The sequence below is a fragment of the Sceloporus occidentalis genome, unplaced genomic scaffold (assembly GCF_023333645.1).
Source record: "Sceloporus occidentalis isolate IW3139 unplaced genomic scaffold, rSceOcc1.0.p SCAF_8, whole genome shotgun sequence".
In the NCBI taxonomy this organism is placed as follows: Eukaryota; Metazoa; Chordata; class Lepidosauria; order Squamata; family Phrynosomatidae; genus Sceloporus; species Sceloporus occidentalis.
In genome coordinates, this window is record NW_028316988.1 from 10,779,614 (window position 1) to 10,804,795 (window position 25,182).

General features: G+C 44.5%; 1 protein-coding gene across 1 annotated transcript in view; it reads right to left on the reverse strand.

The window, feature by feature from the left end:
• Positions 1-25,182, reverse strand: part of LOC149307860 (calmodulin-binding transcription activator 1-like) — a 344,276-nt gene that overhangs the window by 238,852 nt on the left and 80,242 nt on the right. Inside the window, exon 3 of the mRNA XM_089534531.1 lies at positions 2,514-2,581. Coding sequence (XP_089390657.1) covers positions 2,514-2,581 — 68 coding nt within the window. The remainder of the gene's footprint in view (positions 1-2,513; positions 2,582-25,182) is intronic.

Genomic DNA, 25,182 nt, shown 5'->3' on the forward strand with positions numbered 1-25,182 from the left:
ACTGAGGAACCTGATGTCAAACCAAGCAACAAGAGAGACCATAAAAAAGAAAGAACCCGGGTGCATTTGGCACAGAAGGAAAGGAGGAATGGATGCGACTCCAAAGTTGGGTCTTCCATGCCTTCTCCCCAGCTGGGAAAGCACCTTTCCTGCTCTGTGCAAAACACCCAGCTCCCCTGCCCCAAATCCCAAATAATAATAATAATAATAATAATTATTATTATTATTATTATTATTATTACTATTATTTATATGTCCCGCCTCTTCCAAGGATCAAAGCGGAATTACATCATTAAAATAATACAATGCAATTAAAATACTAATCCCAAAGGAGGCTTCCAAGTTTGACTTCAAAAAAGGAGACTTCACCTCTGTGATCAGAAATAGTTGCTTCTCTCCTCTCCGTTTTTAATGGCCAAAACCTGGAGAAATGGTTTTTAAAAACAACCGCAACAATGCCTTCTTATTCCCTGAGGAGTGAGTAGTGCTGGAACTCATCTCAGCCAGTCTTCATTCACTGTGTATTAATTAGAGCTGGAATTAATTGGTACCCTGAAACCTACTCAAAAAAGCTGCGCTCCAAACCCCAAACTTGAATAGGCACCAAGCCGTCTCAGAGCCTGCGATGGCGGCCCAAATACTGCATATTTGATCACTGTAGTTGGCACATAGGCATCTATGTTCAGTATTTACCAGTATTTCGCCGTTGGCATGGAGGGCTATTTGGCTCCATCTGCGAGGAACAAGGAGCCCTATTCAGGACACAACAAGCGGCAGCATAGAAACCAACCAGGGCAAGGGCAAGGTCCACAATCCCACCTTTCCATCCCAAATGGAGCAGACCAGATGGGGAGTCAACATAAATGTCCACCCCACTGATTCAATGGGATCAGCAATAGGATTCAAGCCTTAGGATGCAACAACGTTGTACCCTTACAGTTTTGTGCAACCCATTAAACATAGAATGATGCAATTCTGAATGGGTGTGCAAAGACCGAAGCGGCGAAGAAACCACATGTTGAAACGAAAGGACCATGTACACTACAATTTCAAATTATTTAGTGGCAGCGTTTGGACATTTTCAGTTTTTCTTCTCATTTTTGAAAAGACAGTCAGCCCTTTATAGCCATGGATTCGAGCATCTGGAGCTTGAAAATATTTTTAAAATATACACATTCCAAAAAAACCCCAAACCTTGATTTTACCATTTTATATATGGGACGCTATTCTACTATGCCATCGTATTTAATGGGACTTGAACGCCCATGGATTTTGATATCCTGGAACCAAGGGCCAGCAAATTATTATTATTATTATTATTATTATTATTATTATTATTCTGCTTAATCTCTAGGAATCCAAGTAGATTACCACAGTAAAGCAAAATACAGTTAAAAGAGATACAACTTCCTTTTATCCTACTGAATAAACCCTAGGAAGTGGAAGGTGAGATATTCCCATCACCCCCAAAAGTCATGATTTAAACAATGCGACTCAAAGTAGTGGTCCTTGAAAGGGTACCAAATCGGAAAGCATTGGTTTCTAGTCTGGGCAATGATGCCAGGAGGGTAACAAAGAGGCTGCGGATCCCTGTTTTCTTCTAGCAAGGGACCTGTTTTATGTGTCATTTGGAAGCAAGGTCGCTGTTGACAGAGGTAATCTTTGCAGCCACAAAAAGCAAACCAATGCATGCAGTGCTTCCAAGAGGAGAACATGAACCTTTGAGGAATGAAATGCCAGTAGGAGATGCCTTCTTAACCCTATGGAATTTGCCAACAACAAGTCAAGGAAACACAACTCCCTACAACTTGCGGCTGTTTTGATTTAAACGCCTCCCCCGCCCCACAAAAAAAGACAGTAGTGAAGGCTAAACAGTTATGGCAGTTATGAGACCGTGCAATAATTATTACTCCAAGTGTTGACAGCCTGCCTTTCTGGGCTGAATCTTCCGGCAGAACGTGGGGAGGGGTGTCTTTTGCCCCTCTCAATAAGAAATGCAATGAAAGCCAGCACTGGAAGGTAATATCGGTTTAGAAGAACCCGTTTCCCTTCTCTTCTGCTTTCTTCATTTTGCCATCTGGGTCCAAAGGGTTTGTGACAACTGGGAGCGCGACGGCAATGCGCCGACAACACCCCTTCACTCAGCCAAACCCTCCAAAGCCATCCGGAGCAATAATTAAACATTAAGCCATTGAGTTCAGCCCCCTTTTTTCCCTCTCTGCCCTCCACCTGTCAAGCCTGCAGATGGACTGGTTTTAATCAATCTGATTTCATTCACTAAAATACTCATTAAGTCAATTAATGAGATTTTGGCGTCACGCGCCATCAAGCATGACTTGGTTGGGTTGGTGGCTCTTCCTCCACCCCTGATGCCGCCTTGCTTTTTGCCTTTGCTTTCTGACCAACGCATTGATTTAACCAGTCAAGGAAAATCAGGAGGAAAATTAATCAGTGGACATTTTCAGAAGGAAGAAAGAGAAAAGGACAAGAGGAGCCTCTTTTGGGAGCCTTACCTGGTTTTCGGGGAGGTTGTTAGCCACTCGTCATGTTTCTCAAATGTTATTAGATAGGCAGCAATTTCCTGGAAAAGGAGAGAAGAAAATGGTTAGAGGGCTATTTTTAAATGTATTGCTACTACTACTACTATTATATTATTATTATTATTATTATTATTATTATTATTATTATTATTATATAACCTGACATACTTTATATTGCTACAGAACAGTAAGAAACCCGTAGCCATCCAGACGTTGCTGGATGATACACCAAGCATGCTTCATCATTGGCTACACTGGCTGTGGCTGCTGGGAATTGTAGTCTTTAAGCCCAGTAGTACTGGAAGACAATTCCACCACTCCTCCCAGTCCATCCCACAGGCCCCACAGCTAAAAAGCCATGGAGAGGTGGGCATTCAACCTCCGACAACGTCAGGTAACAGAAATGTATGCATAAGTAACAATGTGCTTTTGTTTATGTAATAAATGCTGTTGTCTATGAACACACACACACACAATTAAAAAACCACCACCTCACCTGTCAACATGGTGCAAAACAAGTCTTGAACTGTGAGTAGTCTTCAAACCCTGCACCGTTTTTGGGTACCTTTTCACAGCAGGATGAACATTGCTCAGCTTATGCATCGTTCCTGTGCAGAAATTGTATTTTCGCACGCACCGGCATGAAGCTGTGTTTCCCAAAACAATGTATTTGTGTGTGAAAAACAAGGAGTTGTGGGGTATATTCTTTCTGTCCCTGTCTTGTAGTGAGGGTTTGTCATAATTTGCAGAGAACTGTCTATGGCCAGTTAAAACACCTCCAACTCTTCAAAAGAGACTTCCAATCTTCTCTGACATCCCAGAAGCGTTCGGACCTGAGATGCCAGAAATATGTAACCAGGTTGGTTTGAAAAGAGAGGTGTTTTTTTAAAAGAAAAACACCAAAAAGGCTTTTTTCTGTAGAGTCTCAGACCCAAGTGAGGAGGGGGAAGGCGGTTGGTGAGACCCTCTCCCCTTTTTCTCCCAAGCATCTGGCCCAGGCATCTGCTAGAGCCTCCAAATGCAATTATATTATTCCCAAACGAGACACAAAAATATCTCGTTTCCAATAGTCTTGGTTTTAAGGCTCATACTTCACATCCACTGGGCATTTCTATGGTGCCAGGTCTCAGCGCTATGTACTTTATTAGAGCGGCGTGAATGTCATATTAATGACTCCTGAGCAACATGTTTACCCAGGAAAAGAAGCCCTCCCAGAATCCACTTCTGCAAACTTTAATGGCCTTCCCTTGGAAAAACAAAACACCCGAGGACGCCTCAAAGGACACAAAGTCCACCCAAAGCCAAAAACTGGGTTTCTGGCCAAATTCGACTGTTTGGATCCTCAAAAGCCGTTCCCGAAGGTGCTGGAAAGAGATGATTTCCAAGAAGGATTGTGGGAATGGAGGGTGGCCTTGCTTTCTGGCATGAAACTCTTCCATTACTAATCCTAGGACTTGCGTGCCTGACCTTTCTCCATCCCTCCCTGACCAGAACCTAAAGAAAGCAGGTGTATTTATTTGATTTACTGATTTCAACATTGGGATGCAAGGTGGGTTGGATGGACTGGACGCCCCACTCCTTTCCCTGTCCATTGATGGGTTTTGCTTTTCCATTATTCTAAATACACAAAATGAGCAACACTAAATACAGAGTAACCTTGTATATAAAAAGGAAACAATTGTCTTTATCCCTTACTGATACAACAAGCTTACTTTTCTCTTAAACCTTTTTACATACAGCAAAACCAGTAAGTACTACCTATTGCAGCTGTTGGGGCTAATATACATTCTCTTCCTAACAAAATATAAGTGAGTCTTTCCTGGTGCAACCATTCTTAAAGAGACATACAACTTTACTATATCTAAACTAAATCAGGCTGTATTTCACTGTCATCAGATATCAACACACGCTTCATGACGTTATACAATGCAATGGCCAAAATATCCTCTACACTATGATAATAATACCATGATAACTGACCAGAAGTCAAATTTAACCCTAGAGCAAAAAGTGGCATTTAGCAAATGTCCAAACAGTATAATTCTCAGATTGTACCTTATTTACAAAAAAAAAAAAAACCCCTAATAAATCAAGACGTTCATTTAGCCCTTGAGGTTTTCTAGATGCTAATATATGTATTTATATATTTATGTATTTAGGTATATGTGTTTATATGTTTAGTTTACATCAGAACTTTGGAAAAATTGGATTATATTGGACTTTTCATGACGATTTACAGCCTTTCTCTCTATATATATACACACACACACCCCAAACTTATATAAAGGGATCTCCCTCTCCAAGAGGTTACCATAAAGAGATATTAATGTTATGAGAAAGAAATTTATGTTCTTTTTTGCCACATTAAAAAAGAACACACTAGGAGGCCTGGAGAGATGGAGAGAGAGAGATGAAGGGATGGAGAAATGAACGGCTTAGAAAGATTAATGGCCCCGCCAAGCCTTGGTGCAAAATCTGGCCTTTATGGAGGCTGCCTGGGTCTCTTTGGGGTTCCTTCTTCCTCCCACTTGTGTTGAATCAGGGCTGCTTGAAATGCCTCCAGACAGAGACGCCAACTCTACCTCCAAACGCCTACATGCTGTTTACTCACTTGGCTAATCCCAAATTATCACCGTTTCTGGGGATCTGGGTGGCTAGGAACAGATTTCTTTCTGCAAGTGGCACTAGGATGTTTTTCTTCTTCTTCTTTGGTGTAAATAAACAGACTGCTATTAAACATGAAAGAATGATGCTTCGGGGTTTTTTTGAGGTAGGAAAACATCTTCCTGGACTACAATGGAGGCAAAAATGAAATAAGGCGCATGCCAGTTGTAGCACCAATCGTCCATCTGAACGGTTTGTCTCCTGGGAATGTCAACCTTCCTCCTCTCCGGCTCAGAGATGTGCTGCCCAAGCACAAGGAATCCTGAAGACCCGGGTTCGAATCCCCACTCAGCCAAGGAAACCCACTGGGTGGCTTTGGTTGAGTTTCACACTCTCTCAGCCTCAAAACCACACTGGCTGAGATTGAACCTCCATATGGCACATAGTCCTTGTGCTGAATAGCAATTTTGCACAGCTGAAGGCATACCTAAATGTGCAACCAGAACCACGCATGCAACCATGAGCTGCTTGAACGTCTCTACTTCTGCAACCTTGGACTGAATGCAGACAAGCCACAGTGGCCAAAATGCCCCAAAGATGCAAATGGCCCCATTCCCAAACTTTTAATCTGTGCCACCTTCAGTGTTTTCAATGGGGAAAGTGCTGCATCCATCCATGCCTCCCTCCTTCCCTCCCTTGTGTGCAAAGCCTTCTTCATTTGCCTTCTTGGTGGGAGAAACTGGGAGGAGGGGGGGAGCGTGGAGAGAAAGATTCTTGCACTGCCAGAGATAACAAAGATGTCATTAAAATAATAATTAAAAGACAAAAGGCTCCCCGCGTGCGGCGATAATAAACCGCCTTTTGGTGCACATCCGAGTCCCCTAATGATCGGCTCTGTGTGTCTTACAGGGTCAAATCAATGTCTTCCCACAAAAAGGGGGAAGAAGAAAAGGGAAAAATCAATTAAGGCCCATCCATTGTCCCTTCCAGGCGGGCGCATTGTTTGCACTCCTCTCCTATCTCCCCGTTTGTCACTTGCAGTGTGCCCAAGATGGCAAACAAAAGCCAGGATGCCTCTGCCAAGGTCAGAGGAGCTCATTCCGGCACAATGGGGCTCCTTGGCTCCCCTCCCAGGCCCTTCGTTTGGAAGGAAGGAAGGAAGGAAGGAAGGAAGGAAGGAAGGAAGGAAGGAAGGAAAGGAGGACAGACACTGGCTGTAGTGACCACATGGAAACCTCTTCTCTTTCTTATTACGTGGCGCCAGAGGCCCGGCGGAGATTTAAATCCTCAATTATTTTGCCCTCACATCCCAGGATGAAGAATTACCGGTCTTTTCTCCTTCCTGCAAAGGATGACAAATGTTTATGCACAGAATCTTCCCCATATTTGACCATCCTACAGTGGGTCAGAGAATACTTATGTGCAGAAAAAGACACATAAAATATAAAACACCTTCTGTGGAAAATGTGGGTTTTGCACACCCCCCCAAAAAAAGGTTACATGCTTTCCTACACAGAAAGAGGATGCAAGAGTCGCAGCATTGCAGAGGAGCATCGTAGTGACCATGAGTTGTAGTTGCAAGCAGCAATCTGCCTTTCCCGACTCCTGTCTTGCACAGATCCCCATCCCTCTCCACAGACTCAATGGGTGGCATTTCTATGTAGAAACAAGAATTTCCCCCAGGGAGATTTGCAAAGAGGCAGAGTATGGCCCCACAACAGGTTGCGATAAATTGCATCCTTTCATCTCACAAGCAAGGGCTGATGGGTTCTGACAGCTGAAAGATGTGCACAGGTATCTCTGTGACTGAACACAGCGTGACGCAGGACGCCTCCACTATCGCCTCCCCTGGTCCCCTGCTCCCATTAGGAACTAAGCGAAGGAAGCGAAGGAGTCCACAAGGCCCCGGGCACAGGCATTCCCACCCGGCCCATTTCGGCATTCGCTCGGGGTCAGGCACCTGCCATTTTGCCCTCATTTCAGACAAATAAAATGTAGGCACCGGATGAAGCCTCCTCTCCAGGTGAGCCATTGCACAGCCATGCGCTGACTGATGATGCTGCTGGGCCTCTCCATGGAGAAGCACAAGAGGGAGAGAGCGCATGGCGATCGTGGTCATTGGCACCTGTGGCTGATGGCTAAGGTATGCTTGCTTAATGACATTCTGTAGTTTCTTTTTTGTGACATCGTTTTTGAAGCACCTCCAGGACTCCTCTCTTGTGACATCTGAAAGGTCCATCCCTAGAAATCTCAGGCTTTGGTCCAGAAATCTCAGGGCCTGGGATGGTCTTCACCTAGGGAACCTTTTCTAGGTGACCAGTTGTCCTATTTCTGCACAAGGGGGTGGGGCAAATGGGTTCTTTTGACAGTGCACAAGTGGCCATCCCTCTTCCTTGACCCACAGTCTTTCACCGCAACTCCATGCGCAGGCCATGATATGAGCCGAGCCTTTCTCTGGTGGCGTCCTCTGGTGAGCACCGGCATCCAGGCGGAGGGAGATTGGCTCCATTTAATTGGCTAACGGCAGCACAATAAAAGGCAATTAGATCATTTATGTTGAAAAATCTTGGCCTGTGATGTTCGCCTCCTCCAGAGCATCCCATTTACTGGGTCAAATGCACTTTAGTCAACTGAGCTGCTGTTTCCTTTCCTTTCTTTCTTGTTTTCTGTTTCTTTCTTTTTGCATTTCTTAACATTTGTTAAGACGATTAGTCTGAACACATCAAAGAGAAACAACCACAAGCCATTAAGTGATAAACAGGAGCCGATATTATTATTATTATTATTATTATTATTATTATTATTATTATTAGCCAGGCCTTCCCTCTGCCAAGGAAGAAACCTACTTTCCACCAGAAGCGGGAGATCTCTTTTAAATGCATTGGAGGAAAGGAGGAAAGAGAGACCCGGAAGAAGCAAAGCAACTCACGGTTGGCCCAGGCTGCATCCACATTGCAGAAACAATCTAGTTCGAGACCACTTTAGCTGCCAAGACTCAATGCTATGTAATGCTGGGATTGTTGTGGGACTCCTTTCCATTGTTTCTTATGGCAGGCAAAGACCTTTCCATTTGGGCAGGCCTTTAGCTCTTACCTTACTGTAACAGAAGCTGTCTTTTAAAGGTTCCTGTTATGCTTTCATGTCCCTTTTGCTAGGTTTTAATGCATTAAACTGTTTTAGCTTAGTCTTTTCCATGGAACTGTCTATTTTGTGGTTATTAAACTTTTGTATCACATAGGTTTGAGCTGCACTCTACCATGAGAAAGATAGGGGATAGATAGATAGATAGATAGATAGATAGATAGATAGATAGATAGAGATAGATAGATGATAGATAGATAGATAGATAGATAGATAGATAGATAGATAGATAGATAGATAGATAGAGGGAATGCACTACTACAGCACAGCAGCCTGAACTACTACTTCTTTTAATGCAAATGCAAATGTAAAATGCTGCCTTCCAGCCCAGATATCCCTTCCCTTCCCTTCTGCCTGCATCCATCTCTCTGCTTCTGCCTTTGCCAGGCCTGCTGCCTGCCTGCCCTCCAGGAAAGCCATTTATAGGCAGGCGAGAGAGACATGCGCTTCATAGGCAGCTGCCTCTGAAATGCCTTGGCAGTCCTCCTCCATCTCTGTGACGGTCAAGAGGCCAGCGTCAGCTTGCATGCCTCCAACAGGATCGGTCAGTCTATCCAAAATGTAACAAGCCAAAACAGGGAGATGCCTGGCCTCCCCATCTCTGGCCTGTTGGGCCACCCTTGGAGCCTTTTCTCCACATACATGGCAATCACTTAACCATGGGCGGCCTCTTAGGCATTCATTGAAACAACAAAGGGGGCAATTATTGGGTTTTTGAGCCTACCTTCTCCTCCCCAAAACAACGCAGCTGGCCTCCTGTATGTAAACAGCAGCTCAAAATAAACCTTGCCAGCTGCAGCACATAAAAGCGGCCGGCTGCACACTGCGCAGTGCCCTCATGCCCACGGACTGGAGCATCACTCCCAGAGAACCAGGAAAGGGAGATGGTCAAGCTGGACCGCATCCAGAGAAGGATGACCAAGACAGCAAAGGGACTGGAAATCCCCAATCCCCACAGAGGAAGACTTAGGGGGAAGATGGTTGCATTCATTTCCAGTGAATTTCATGCCAGCATCTGCACTAAGGAACAGCAATCTCAGATGATGGAGCTGATTTATCAAAAAGTTTCATTCCTTTATGGCAGAGTCTTGGACAGCACCTTGGGCAATTTCTTTAGTTTGAAGGCTCATGGAAAGCTCCTTCATTTGGTGGATGGTCTCACCTCCTTAGAAAACTCCTTTGAAATTCAGAGTAGATTGACTGCCCCAATGACATGGTAACTCAAGGAAAGCCACCAAGATCTGGGTCTCCCCCATCTGCACTATGTTCTTTGGGGCAGCAATATTAGCATGAGATGTGATCCTTTTGCACAGGAGACCTTGCAGTTCATCTAAAAGATGTTTTCATCTTGTTCCTTCATCTCCGAATGGCAATAGAGATCCTGACTGTATTGTGTGGCTATGATAGCTGACAAAAGTTATTTTTCATGATCTTTGCAACCGCCTCAGAAAAGCAGAATGCTTTTCACAGAACATCCCCATTCAGCTTTGGGGAGCAATCCTTTTTGTCTGAATCCAGCCTCACATTTCAGGTGCATGGCTCCTTCATTTCATTTAAGCATTGCATAATCTTGCAGCCTTGCCAGCCTCATTCCTAACATTAGGCCAGGACCTTTGAATGCAGGAGAACCTTCCCAAAATCCAACCGATCCCCAAATAACATCATCATCATCATCATCATCATCATCATCATCATCAGGGTTTCCATCAATCAATCATGGCCGTTTTTTATGTCTGCTAAGAGCGCTGTAGCTTTCTCAAGGCAAGCCAGCTTTTGCAAAGTTTGCAGGAGGCTATTTTGCTTTGGCAAGTTCAATTTCTGACAAAGCATTAAAAGAGGAGAAAGCGCAAAGCTGGCAGGAAGAGCGTCCCCAATACGGTCGCCTTGTCATTTTGGAAACCGGCAGCCAAGAACCAATGCAAAGTAGCAGCAGGAAAAAAAGGAAAGGAAAAGGAGAGAAGGCAGAGAGAAAGACAGAAAGCTCAGGATCGAGATGTCCAGCAAGCTAAGCATTTTGGAGAAAGGGATTTTGGAATTGTACGAAGTATTCTGTTGTTTTACTGGACATTATTGCACACTAGTCCAAGAGCGATGTGGAATATCATTTCCTTAATAGGTTCTCCACAAAGTAGTTTGATAGTGCCAGTTTAGGCAGGTATACGCTTTTTGGCTTGGGTGAAAATTTGAACTCATACCACCATTTTGGCATTCTTTGTGTGTGTTTTTGTTTAAATGTTTACCACTTGAAAAAGAACCTCAGTGGTTTTGGAATGGATTTTGGTGAGTGGTTCTGGGAGGTCCACTTCTCCCCTCCACCCATGGGAAAAAGTGGGAAGGGGAAACTCTTAAAGGAGACCACCATCGTGAGTTGTTTCCCCCTTGGAGATGGAGAAAGAGTCACAGTGGTTGGCTGGCAGGTCTTTTGGAGACCCAGTCCTTCTTTTCAACTTCAAGGAGAGGTTCGATCCTTCCAACCAGATCGGATGGGCAAAGCCCTGATCCAAGTGTGTTAAACCAGCACCTGTAGGAACACCCTGCTTTTAACCCGGTGTAGAAACCGGGTTATATGGCAGTGTGTATGGCCCCCAGTTTGTGCCAGGGACAAGGGAGGAAAAAGTGAAGCCCTTTCACTGGGGCAGTCCCTAACAGGTTGAGGATATTGTGGAACGTCAGCTGCAAATGAAACTGTTAGCATACATTTGCACTTGCAAGGTATGCGAGTTTGGCACTGCTTCATCCATCATGGAGGTCTGGGATTTGCAGTTTGGGAAGGAGGGTAAAGGAGGATTCATAGGATTCTTAACATTCTCTACTGAGTGCATTTCTGTATAGAGTCCCAAGGACATCCTCCCCAAACTACAAACCCCCAAGTCCCTACAATCTTGCAGATTTCACACTCTGTGACCGCAGCTTATGAGGTTTGTTGGGTCAATGTTGCCGCCTCCCAGTTTCTTCTGCCTGAGACTGGGTATATATATGTATATATGCACACAGACATGCACCTGCACCTTCGTCTGACATTTACCTGCAGATCCCAGGCAAGCCTATGGAGGAGCTAGCACTGGGAGAGGCCTCTTTCATGGGTCAGAAGCTAAGAGATTCCTCCTTCCTCAGCAGAGGCACCCTCAGCCCTGCAACCCCTTTGCCCCCTTAGTCCTGCTCTTGATTCCCTCCCTTGACCACCAACAAATCCTATTGCAGCCCAAATGCTGGACTTGGACTGTGGACGGCCGCACGAATCATCCCCCCTTGTAATTATTTCTCCCCCATCTCCTTTGTTGTTGTGGCTGAATGAAAGGCGCAAATAAATTAAAACTACATTTTAAAATGTGAGGGTTTTTTTTCTAATTGAGAAAGGATGCACCGAATAATGTCCTACCTAATTAGATGAAAGCAGGATTTTTATTATCAGCATCTGAAACCATCACTAATTGACTCATTTCGAGTCCCCTCTGCAGCAAGGAAAGGCAACCCAATCCACAGCGATAAGATAAGAGAGTGAGAGACACAAAGCGGCAAAGGCAACACGCAAATACACATGCACACCGCAACCATTACCTTGGAAACACAAAGCAAGCCAGGTGCACTGTCTAGGGATAGAAAGAATATTTAGAACTCTTTGAAAGGGTGAAGAAAGATTGGTTTCCCAAATGGGGAGAAGAATGATCAAGGAGAAGAAGCTTCGCAGTTCAGGGCTTAGTCTTCCTGGAAAATGCTGGTCTTTTGCCACCAAAAAAAACCATGCATTTTCTGCACAGAAAACAGGTTTCTGGGGAAATGCATGGTTTTTGTGCAGAAAATAATACTTCTGTGTTGAAAATTCCAGAGATGAAAATGGGGACATGTGAGGCCAGTCCACATCACAGCGAGGTCAAGATGGCAAAAGTGACCAATGAGAAGGAACAGGCAAGCTAGGAGAGGCTGCGGCTATTTGCTTTTGCCTGAGCCTCCAGGGAAGGAAGGGGTTCTGGCCCCTCATCTCCCCATTGCTGAGTTAAATGAGTGCAAATGACTTTTGCGTTCTGAACCCAGTTTGAAGTAAACAGAAGAGAAAGGGGGAAAGGAGAGAGAAGCTGGGACATTTTAAAAGCAGGATGACAAATTGGGACCCTTCCTGAAAAATCAAGACAACTGGAGGTTAGGAGTTCCTCAACGTTGCAGAAGTCTTGAGCAGATATGGCAACCATGAAGGCCTCCAGATGTTGTGGAACTGCAAGTCCCACAAGCCCCATAAGCAGCAGAGCCAGTGGGACAGGATGCTAGATGTTGTAGTCCAACAATATCCCTGTTCCATCTCAGACCTCCTCCAAGGGCCATTGCAGCTGCTTCCCTCTGCTTTCCAGAGAAAAGTCAGAACTTCCTGCGGGTTCCTTCTGCGCTTCCCTTCATTGGCACTGCGGGACGAGGAGTGAGCCTTCCGCACAGTGGGACATTTCCATTAATAACCAAGTCTTATTAAGTATCTGCTAAAAGGTCCGCACCGCTAATTTAGCTGGAAAAAATTGAACAGATTACTCTTACCGGTTTCAATTAAAATAACATGATGCCTTCAAACTGATACCTTAATTAGACATTAGAAAAATGACATTTAGGACTAGCTGGGGCTCCGATTAGCCACTTTGGAAGTCATCTGGCTGTGAAGACGCTTCCCGCATCAAGGCCTCAGGTGACCTTTCCGGAGCTCCAGAAATCCCCCCTCCTCAACTTTTGGTGCCCAAAGGAGTTACAAGACCCTTTCTCTCTTGGCTATGGAGGAGAGGCCAAGGGGATGATGGTTGTGATGATGACAAAGGGTCTCTATGCAGGTGTTTCTCCAAAGCAGGAATGGGAGGACCTACAAAGGGAGAAGGAACACATAGGCTTCCCAGACTCCCAAAAGTTATTGATGAGGAAGGACAGACAAGCTAGGAGAGGCTGCAACAATTTGCTTTTGCCGAGGGAAAGATTTCACTCCTTCCTCTGCTGAGTTAATGGAGCGCAGACAACTTTTGCACTCAGTTTACAGCAAATGAAAGCAGCTGAAGACCAAAGAGAACGTTGGCGAAGAAGAGAGAAACTGAGACATTTTTTAAAACAGCTAAAAATGTGGGAACACAGAGGATTAATCAGGACAGTCTCTGAAAAATTGGGACAATGTTGGAGGGTATGATATCTGAATCTGTGGTGGGATACCAAGATGAGAAGAGGCAAAACTTGGCAGGACTTCTTGGCTGGATTGGTGCACAACTTGCAACAAATGACCCAAAACTTGGAAAGGTTACCTTCTGAGACTCCCCCATCCCTACTGACAAAGTTACTTTTTAAAATACAACTCCTCAAAGCTGCCAGACCTTCAAGAAATTGCCTTTGGATTCCAGACCCAAAGTTTGGAAAGGAGAGGTGCCTTATTCCAAGAATGCACCAGCCAGAAAAAAAAGGTAACTTTTCCAAGCTCTGCACTGCCCTGATGTATGCAGGCGCATGGACAGCACATTGCAAAGAATCCTTGGTATCTGGGAACACGAAGATGGCTGGAGAGATGGGAGCAATCCATCCACTGTTATTACCGGCTCACAATCTGTCGCTGAAGCGATTTGGCAAAGAAACTGCAGAATCACTTCCACTCTTAGAATCCCAGAGAAGAGAATGTAATGCCTTTAAAGAAGAAGGAGAAAAACACAGACGCCAATGCCACTTGGTTAGGCAGAAGGAACAACGGATTGCCAGGTAGGCCCTTCCTCGGCTCCGCAAGGAGCGCCTTCTGCTCCCAAGGGAAGGCGGGGAGGCAGCCACCTTGCGACCAGCCATCTGTCCCCCAAAATTGCATGCAAGATATCACACAATCGAGCGACTCCAAATTAGTCAAATCAAGATACTGCGCCGGGGTTTGTAATTATCTTCTCTTTTTTTTAGTTGCTAATTTCACAATTTTAATTTACAGCTCAGCAATGTTATGTGTGTTGTTCAAAATAATCAGCTTGGCTTGCAAGAGAGAGCGCTATTATATTTTCAGCACACTAAGGGGTGAAAAATTGTGCATGCACGTTCACACATGCACACACACATTGAAAAAAGTATGTTTGCTATGGAAGGTTGTCCATAGCGAGAATTGTGATTCTGTTAAGAAACGCACTGATTTGGTTTGCAGGCATGCAGTCCAAATGGATGCATAATTTATTCGCGACTGAGATCCCATGGGTGCCTTAGACAAATTCCCCTCCGGAGGTGGTTGGGCATTTTTGCCCATTGAAGACTCTCCGCCTTCAGTTGAAGACTGCAGAGGCAGACTGCCATTGCGCATTGCGCTTTGTAGACTGCCATGGACAGCGGTCCAAGGTTATATGTAGCAAAGTGAGGGAAGGGGATCCAGGTGCAAAAAGTCACTGGCCCTGATCCCCAATTCCATGCTTGACCAGAGCAAAAGCTTATTCCACAGACTCCCTTTCCATTCAAGGCTCTGGTGGCAGCCATTTTGCCTGAAATCTACTTTCAAGGAGGCCACTCGCTCCCCAAGAAGTACGGGAAGAGAGGTTCCACATGTGATTTCACACATCCGCATAAAAACGTATTAAATAAATGAACATTAAAAACAATTAAATAAAAATTCTCTATGTGCGAGCAGCTTCACTGAGATGCCTTGATCCCAGGCATTTTTATATCCATTTGCTCCAGTAACAGGCATGATGCTCATGATACCAGAAACGTTGAGAGACCCATGGAGGTAAGGAAAAGCGATGTACATTCTTGACTGTTTCCTCCTTGCATGCAAAGATAAATAATTTTAGGCGTTTCCTTCTTGTTGTGGGAGAAAACGAATCATACTCTTCTCCCCATATTCAGACTTTGTTGGGTGTTGCAAAGGAACTACACTGCAGAGAAAACATGTGGAGGGTTTCCCAGAAGAAACCTCCTTGTTTTCGGTGTGGGAATCCTGATTTCCTGGGGAAGAAACCCATTTTTTGCACAGAAAACATGGTTTTCATGCCAAAATACCCACAAGTTTTTCTCTGCAAAATAAATCTTCCACAACATTTCAGGACATCCAAAGTGCACAAAATTCTCCTTGGCCCATTACTCTTCTTCTTCTTCTTCTTCTTCCCAACTTTGGGGAGCCTGTTTTTCAACCTAGAAATGAATAATGGCATTTTCCTCCTGTTCCAAGGAAAAACATCCCTGTAAACCTGGGCCCCGTTTGCAAGATGGCTGCCCCACAATCTCCAAGGGAGGACTGCTGGTGTCGCTTGGGGAACGCAGGAGGGTTTCGCGTTGCTCCGCTTCCTCTCTTTGTCCGGATCCCGTTTTGGGGGCCTGGGTTCAGCGTATCAAGGCTTCCTCCATTTCCCTTTATCTATAACCAGGCATCAGCAAACCTTTCTGCCAAAGAATTGTACAAGGATCATTAAAAGGAAAATGTCCGTGGTAATTGTTCTCTTCTTTCCCCCTCCATCTCCTCCCTGCTTTTCCTTTTTGCATATTCTTCCTTCCAATATCCCCGAAACATAATAATGCTCCGCATTTCTGAAGAACTGTCTTTTCAGCATGTTTTCGCATTACGCCTAATTTTGTACGAGTTTTTTCAGGCCCACATAACGACACAGTTCAATGCAAAAATCAGATATAAATCTGGCTTAAGAGACTCTCGGCAGGAATTCATTTAAAACTGTAAATGTTAAAAGATTCAGCCTCTGATTTATGGAAGAGAAAAATTCCTCTCTCCCTCCCACTTCCAATCCCCCCCCCCCCAATTTCAAGCAGGGAATTAAAATGCTTTCGAAAAGAAAGATGCACATTAAATCAATGGCCAACTCAGGTTGCAAAAAGGAGATGCTGTGATCTATCCAGACAGCAAAAGACGGAGGCTCTCGTTCCTTTACGGGGGTCAGGAGTGCTCCCCTTTCCTCCCACTGTTTCTCTTCCTTCTCACCCCCAAAACCCACCATTGCAACCAACCAAGACATTCAGATACTGGGATCCTGCCTTTGACCCATCTGGCCTAGACCCAATGCTTAGCCTCAACTGCAGGAGACCCATTGGGATCAATGGAGCTTACCAAGAGGTTGGCCATCCCAGAGGCCATCAAGGGGATGGTTTTAGCTGGAAGTAACCATTGCATTGAAGTAGGGATATAACCATACAGCTGGAAGGGACCACAAGGACCATTGGTTCAAAGCCCTGCCATGCAGGGATGCCCAGCAAAAGCGCTTCCAAGAGATGGTCATCCAACTAAAGACCTCCAAACTAAGAGATCCACCACTCTCAAAGGTGATCCATAGTGCACTCTTGAGCAGCAGAAAACAAGCTCCCTCCATCTTCTATATAACATCCCTTCAGAGATTGCAAGACAGCGGTTTAATGTCTCTTCTCAGTCTTCTCTTCTCCTTCCTTGGAAGGCTCAGTTTCCAGATCTTTGATCATCATGGTCTCCCTTCTCTGGAAGCTCATCTGTCTCCTTTGCGATTTGTGATGTCCAGAACTGGACACAGGATTGCTCCAGGACAGGTCTGACCAAAGCAGAATAGAGCAGAAAGCCTATCTAGCATGCTTCATTCCCTTGCTGAGAAGGGGCTTTCCTGACTCTCAAGCAATCCCATTGGAAGACACAGAGGCTGCGTGCCACAAAGCTGCTGTGAGCAAGTGTTTGAATGAAAAAACACATGTTTTTTTTCTGTGCGGCGAACATGGTTTTATGTATAAATGTGCCTTCTGCACAGAAAACAGGCTCTTTTATACAAGACACAGGAAATATATTTTATGCACAGAAAGTGTGTCTCTTGCACAGATAAATCGCACGTCCTTCTATTACTTTCCCAGGCCAGAAGAAACGGAGGGGAAGAAATCTTTGTAGTTTGGAGGAAGAATGAGAGAGAGACAGAGAGAGAGACAGAGAGCTCGTTATAGAATCCAGGGATGATGTTGTTCCTCTTATCCCCATCAAGAGCCTCCATGGTCATCATCTCCTGGGGTCAGGGTTCGGATTGAGGCCTTTTGCTATTAAAAGTAGCCCTTAGTTGAATGGTCAAGGACTCCTTCAAGGTGGCCCATGACTTTCACCTGTGATCGCCAACTCCTTATTCAAGCTCAAAATGACAAAGTTCCGTCCCCTTTCCTCTCCTGGCGGCAGAGCTGCCACCTCCATAAACCCACATAAGCCCTTCTATGGCAAATGGTGATCCTTTCAGCTCTCTATGGAGGAATGCGCACATTTTTCGGGAAGAGAGGCAGCCAGGGAGAAAGCAGCCCCCTTTCAGGTCAGCTTTGGAAATGGTGGCTAACAACTCTGGGTTAATGTTCCTCTGCAACTCATCACCTCCGCAGCCGGCATGAAACCATCCCCTCTTTTGCAATTTCATGCAGGGCATAAAAGTGCAAATATTTTTGGCTCACGTAAGTAGCAAGCTATGAATATTAAAGACAGCTTCCCTTCCCCCAACCCCAATGATTCATCCTGTGCCTCTATTTTAAGCACTATTTTAAGGGATGCAACTCGGCCCCTCTTGGACCTTCATGTCTCTCACTGCTTTTGGCTGGGAAAGAGTCCTTCTCCCTCCCAAAACATGCAATGGCCAAACTGCACACTTACTGCACACACTTGTCCATTGCTCAAAAACCTGGAAATAAAAGCATGAGGCCTATTCTTAGTATCAGATGGAGTAAATCCATTGAATCAATGGGATTTCCATAAGTGTTGAGTCAATCTTTGGCAACTGAAACCATGGGTATGTTCTAGTGGTAACTGAGGCTGAAATGGTGTTAACATTTGGACCCTCTCCCTCCAAAAATGAATTAATAATGGAAAATTTCAGGAATGAATTGATCTTTCCATAGACTGACCACGATGGCCAAGAGAGTGGCATTGCTCTCTGGGTATGTCTGTAGGAAATGAAAATAATAATAAATGGATATGATTGGAATAGAGCCAGTCTTGGGTAATGGTCTGAGCATTGGACAATGACTCTGTGGTTCAAATCTCCGCTCAGCCATGGAAACCCCCTTGGGCAAATGTCACACTCTCTCAGCCTCAGAAGAAGGCAAAACCGCCTCTGAACACACGTGCCATGGAAAGGCACACAACAACAACAACAGCAACAACAACAACAATGTTTTAAGTGTGCTAGTTGCATTATCCAGATTGCATTAAAAATCCCAGATCTTGTTCCTCTTCTTGATACTTTTATACTGGGTTAAAATAAATGGAGAAGCTGATCTAAAAGTCTCTGATTGTACCAGAAACCTTCTGGGATGAACAAAATGTGTATGGATCTCTAAAATAAAACCAGAAAGAAAAGAAACACTATCTAGGAGTTGCTGGTCTTGGATGTGTTCCCACTGCAGTCTCTGCTGGAAATTGCAATCCAATGACGGCTGGAGGGCTGTTTATTTAGTGGCTACACTCCTCCACTTTGGCCATTGATAATGACAAATGCACTTCTCATTCCGGGGCATTCTCTGGAGCTGCGTCTGTTTGCTAAAAATGGATGGTTTTCCACAGCGGACAGTTTGCTGATGCAAAACAGAATTTGCATCCTATTCACTGCGGCAGGTCAATGTTGTGACAAGCTGCTCTGGGAGCCTGACAGCAGGGTCTTTGCGCGAGCGAGAGACTGAGCAAGGGCACCGGCTGTGCCAGGCGATCGATGCCCAGAGGCCAGCAATGGATGCTGCGTTCCCAGAGCGGCCCAGTCTCCACGGCAGGTATCAAAACCCATGCAAAGGCGTCCGGAGAAGGGGCACTCCTGAATCCCCTGGCCTTCTTCTCGTCTCCAAGCTAAACATGCCCAACTGCCTCAGCCATTCCTCATAAGATTCCCAGACCTTTGACCATCCTGGTCCCCTTCCTCTGGACACCTTCCAGCTTTCTATATGCACATAGAAAACAATATTGGCTACAGAGCGTGATGGCAGAATTCTTTCTGCCCCCTCCACATCCTTCTCTTAAAAGTCTCACTCACAGGATCCTTCTTTCTATGTCCTTGAATCCTAAAGCTCTTGATATCTGAATGGTTTTGGAAACAAAAGACGGAGAGGAAAGGAGAAGCATTGCAAGGAATGCCTTTGCTCTCGCTGATTTCCATTGAAACCACAGATGCCAGAATGAACAACCTCAGGAACTGAAACGTACTTCTAAAAGTTACTGAAAAGGGACCCGTTTTTAAAAACGCTCTTCATGCCTTTGGACGCCTATGAGGCCTAAGAAAAATCCAGCAACCTCCAACATTTGCAAGCTTGACTTCTCAATGTATAAATAAGGCTTACCACCAAGATAAACAGCTCTGTTTGTTTGTTAAACTCTCAGATTGTGTGGTTGCCTTGAAGCTCTCAGTGGCTGTCAAAGTTTGCATGATGATGAAACCAAATGGAGAAGCAACTATCCCTCCTTCGGTCCTGTTTTCCGAAGACAGCGGTGTTTGTGTCTTCCTTGCGTCTCTGCGGAAAGAAGCCTTTTCCCTCTCCATATCTCCAGGAAGATGGATAGAGTCTGAGCTGTTTACCTCTGATCACTATGAAGCCAGGGCATCCTTCTTCATCTCTCAGAGAAGGACTGGTGCCAATTTAATATCCATGCTCCAAGCATTTGCAATCCATCAATTGCTGCCATTCGGTACCTGCCATTTTGTTGTGGTTCCTTGCTCAGCTTAAAAACGTAGTGTTGAATTGGGAAACCACCAGCTCTTTCCCAATTGAAACCGAGGAAGAGTGGGATTTAATAGATTTAGGGCCTATTGCAAAGAGGATCAGTATAGGATCAGTCCAAGGTTGGTTTGTCTTTAACCTCCCCATCTTTGGGCTGCCCTCCTTGTGAAAGTCAGGCCTTTGGACTGAGTTCTGTTAGAAAAAGCTCCTTGAATCAGCTGTTGAATAATGGGTCAACTCATACTTCAATGGGCCTACTCTATTTAATATTTAGGGACTAAGAGTAAGATCTGTTTTTCAGATGCCCATGTGATATAAAACCTGGAGGTCAGGAGCAAACACTTTAGAGGTCAAGTTAAAAATTCAAAGCAATTTGCAAACCAGAGAGTGATGCATTTGTCAATTAAGATTCCACCGGCTAATTGGCAAAATGCACCCACAAATAGACACAAAGGGCCATTCGGGCAAAGAGGAGGCGAGTTCCTCCCTTCCATAGCCTCCCTCTCATTGCAACAGAAACAGCTTGCAGAAAGGAAAATAGCTCTTTTGCACAGCAGCATCTCAGGACATGATACGGATCTTCCAAAATGACTGCTTAGAAAGCTAGGAGTCGGCTAGAAGGAGGACATGACAATTCACCGGATGCCAGGTCTTAAAATGGAACAACGTTGGTGCCCAACTCCAGTGAAATTAGCACAAATTTACCAAACTAACATACTGTTGGTCTCATGTGTGCCTTTGTTAAATCTTTTGGGAGAAACATTCACAGAGTAATATGCGAGATTCTTAAAATAAGCTTTAACTTGTTACTAGAAATATATTTATTAAATATAGTAAGTACGGTACCGAAAGAGATATAGAAGAAATACATTAAGATTACTGTTATATATGATTACAGCTACAAGGCTGATTTTGGGGGGGAAATGGAAAACAAGCACCTTCAGTAAATGATTGGATTTGGAAAGTATTGGGATATAATAAGGATATATTAACTGCGAGATTAAAAAGACTCAATGCACATAAAGCAGAACAGGACCAGGCCTGAATACTATTGAACTGTATGAAGGAAAATTTAAATTGATCAAGATGCTATTTGTATGAATTAAGACAGAGTGATCAAAACGAATTAAGTCGGTGGTTTAACACAGAGAAGAATTAGTAAAATATTGCATTTGACTTGAAGATGATAAGATTTACGTGATAAAAGTGTAGACAAACTGGATGAAGATGGGAAGTCAGTTGTAAATGTGTATATTGGAAAAACTTAAGTCTGGTGGCTATTTTGAATGCTATTATTTTGTATATTATATCTTGTAAAAAATAAAAACAAAGTCATTTCATGGCTTATTAAAAACAAAACAAAACACAAAATGACTGCTAAGACCACAGGGTCCATCTGGCTTTTCTTGGAAAAGTTTTGCTGTCACATAACAACAACAACAAAGATCTTGGGTGCAAGAAGAGTCCTGTTGCACTGAATTGCTGCCACTTCATGCTTTGATGCTCAGCTGGGTGAAAACGGAGGCTGCGCCATTAAATGCAGAGCTTTTTCTAATAAACTCCCACATTCTCTCCTGAGAGACAGAAGAGATGGGAATTAGTGGGAGTTTTGCAGATTGGGAAAAAAGAACAGAAGGGGAGGTTTCTCTTAAAAGGATATGTTCCACGGTTCTCTGACAAAGAGGGAAAAGCCACAGAGGCATTGCACAATCCTGTAAAATGAAGGGGGAAATGTGTAACAGGAAGAAGCGCTTTCATTTTTTATTTTATTGGTAATGAAAGACACACAGAGACACATATAAAAACCCCAATACGCTGTCAGTTAAACCATATGCAGAGGCAGGCTCTCCAAAGCAGGGAGCTGTCTTTACTTCAAGGATTCTTGGTCCTGAACTCCAACCCCAAAGTATGTTAGACCCTTTAGACGACTCCTCTGAAGTTTGTACTGAATGTGAATCAGATCCAGCATCACCGCAGATGTGGAAGCTGTTTCCAAGGTACGTGAATTCAAATGGAAACAGCTCAGGTCCAGGTTATTTGAAGGTTCCTATCCCCAAATCCCCATCAGCTGGACAGTGAAGCTGGACATTGAAGAGGACTGGAAGAAGAAAGAGGTCAAGCCCTAGAGAAGAGTGCTGAGGATCCCACGGATGACCAGGAAGGTTATCGCATGGGGGCAAAACCGTCCCCCGATGTGTTCTAACGAGCACGAGCGCAGGCGCGCACGGAGCGTGATGGGAACCCGATGGGAACCAGAACGCTAGTTTACCGCACGGTGGAACGCCACCGCTGCCGCCGGCATTCCCATCGGGTTCCCGATGTGTTCCAGGAGGCGCCATTTCTGGGAACAGTTTCAAAAGCGTTCCCAGAAATGGCACCTCCTGGAACACATCGGGAACCCGATGGGAACGCCAGCGGCAGCAGCGGCGTTCCACCGTGCGGTAAACTAGCATTCTGGTTCCCATCGGGTTCCCATCACGCTCCGTGCGCGCCCGCACTCGTGCTCGTTAGAACACATCGGGGGACGGTTTTGCCCCCATGCGATAACCTTCCAGAAGACAAACAAATGGGTCCTAGAGCAGATCAAGCCAGAAATCTCCCTGAAAGAAGCCAAGATTGTCAAATTGAGGCTATTGAAAAGGCAGGACTCATGAGAAAAGACAACAAGGCCAGGAAAAAATTGGAGAAAGTTGGAGATATAGAAAGATGGATGAGACCTATGTAGAGAGAACCTTTCCCCCACAAAGTGGAGAGAGTGGTTTTCCTAAATGAGCTGAATATATTGTTTCCACAAATCTGAAGGGAAATCACTGTAAAGTATTATATCATTGATATCTCAGGCCGTTAAAAATTAAATAAGACTAATCAGGGAATAGTGGATTTATGCTGCCATTGTCAGGTGGCAAGAACAGGCAGTCGATATATTTGGTGGGATTGTCCTGCAATTCAGGTTTTCCGGAAGGCGGCCGTAAAAACCTACAAGACTTATAACGTCATATATTTCTCTGGTGTCTCCTTCAGTATGACGCTGTTCAGGATATATTTTCTGTCCCCGGCATCCTTTAGCCACTAGAATTTGGCTAGGAATCATTTAATCATTATTTCATGAGTTGAAAGCACAAGAAATAGAAATACTCAGAACAAAACTGGGACTGGGAGATACTGAGGGGTGCATTGAGAATATTTTTAACACCTTAAACATTATGATTATGTAGTCAAAGAAAACCAGTTATACCCATTATTTTAGACTATACTGATAAAATTGGGGAGGTATGTCTCCAAAAAGAGAAGCCACAGAATGCATTTTAGGTTTTCTCTATTGCTTAAAGCCAACATGAAATCTAACTTGCAGAAGTCCTGGAACCAAACCTCACCGGAGACCAAGGGCCTACTGTTCTTAAAAAGGCAGAATAAAAGGTTATTTCCTTCTTCATTGGCCATAAGTATATAACTTAAAGATATTCAATTTTAAACATACACACACACACACACACACACACACACACACACATAGAACCACAACCCAGAAACATCACCCAAGGAGACTTTCCGCTGTGCTTTCTGCAACCGGACTTGTTTATCTTGGATTGGCCTTTTTAGTCATCAGTGCGCTGCTTGTAGAAAGCCATATATATATATATAGAGAGAGAGAGAGAGAGAGAGTTAGGGAATAAAATCCTAAGTATAAAATGTCCAGATGTGAACAGTGACCACAGGGAACTACAAGTCAATTTCAGTTTGCTAACAAGGCAGTTGATTGCAACTAATGAGGGTACAAGGTCATGAAGTGTGTAACCATGTGTCACCATGCTGTGTCATGCGTCCTGGTTGGGGGACAGCAATGCAGGTGGCACAGGAAAAGCCAAAGGAAGAGGCTGGGCACAGTGACCACATGGCAAGTGCCTATATAAGGCCCAGGGCCTCAGTGCACTGTGTGGGTTGTTGGCTGTTTGTTGGTGGATTGGTGATAGTGTGTAGCTCGAGTTAAGGTTCGTGTTTGTAAATACAGCAATAAAGAAGAAGTGCCTCTTTTTGGAGATAAGTCTGGCTTCGGACTCGTTCCTTCGCTGCCGCAGGAGGAGTCCCTGAAAGCCAGACAGCTCCAAGACAGCCGGGGTTTTCTTCACGAAGGCTTCGGAAAGCCTGTCTGCGCACTCACTTCTGCGACAAATATATGTTTAAGATGAACTTATTTCCTTTGGAGAGGCCTGTGCCTTTTCATGGCCAGCGAATATCGTAAGCCTCTGAATTACAACAGAACTGACACATTTTTGACAATAGAATACATGTTTTATTCTATATTTAGAGAAGGTGGTCTTTGGAACGACTGCAAATCCATGCTGATCACAGCTCTTTAGGCTTATAAAAGAAAGAAAAGGGGTTTTAATTATTTTTAATATCTCCAGCCATTAAGAGGGGAAAAATCACGTTAGGCTTGCTCAGCCACAGATTTTAAGGCTCTGCTTCATCACAACAACACAAGGGAACAAAGGCTTCGTTTCTCCCAGCTGTAAAGACACGACAACCAGGTATTTTCCAACACCAAGACGTTTGCACACAAAGGCATTGGAGATCTCTCATCTGCTTCATGGAGGTTGGAAATGGCCATCGAGAAATTAGGAAGGTTTCTGCCTTGGAGCAAGATCCAGGGAGACATCAGTCTGTCACATAATCTAGGCTCCTCTCAGAGATTGAAGGGTTTCAGGTGCATTGCAGACTGTAGACTATTACCTCTTCTTCTTAGGTGTCCCAAAGCCTCTTGTTGGTCTAGATCCATTGAATCAATGCTGGCTTAGCATTCAGCAATGGATCCAACAGGTCTGCTCACAATGTCAGCTCTCAGCCAGTGTGACATTTCCTAGACTGATTTTCTTTAAAGCCCACGTTCCAACCAAACCATGTCCCTTTCTGCTCATAGCAGATCCTAAAGAGATGGGATCCGCTTTGTCCTGCAGTCAGAACTGTGATCCTGGCCCTTGCAAACGGCTTCCTTCTCTTGGCCGCACGCTTTCCTCCTCCTCCTCCTTTCCTCGCTCTCTGCTCCAGAGCAATCAGGAAGTTAAAAGCCTTTCCCGTCTTTGCTATCAAGCCTGCAATGCCAGTCAGTCACTGGGAAATCATTCTGATGAGAAGGGGAAGGGGGAGAGAAAAAGAAAGAAAGCCACGCTCATTTTCCTCCCAGGCATTCTTTTAATTTTAGGATATGATTTGCAAAGAGCAGGTTACAAACACAGAGAGAGAGAGAAAAGGGGAAAGGGAGATGGGGGGAGGTATAATGAATTGCTAA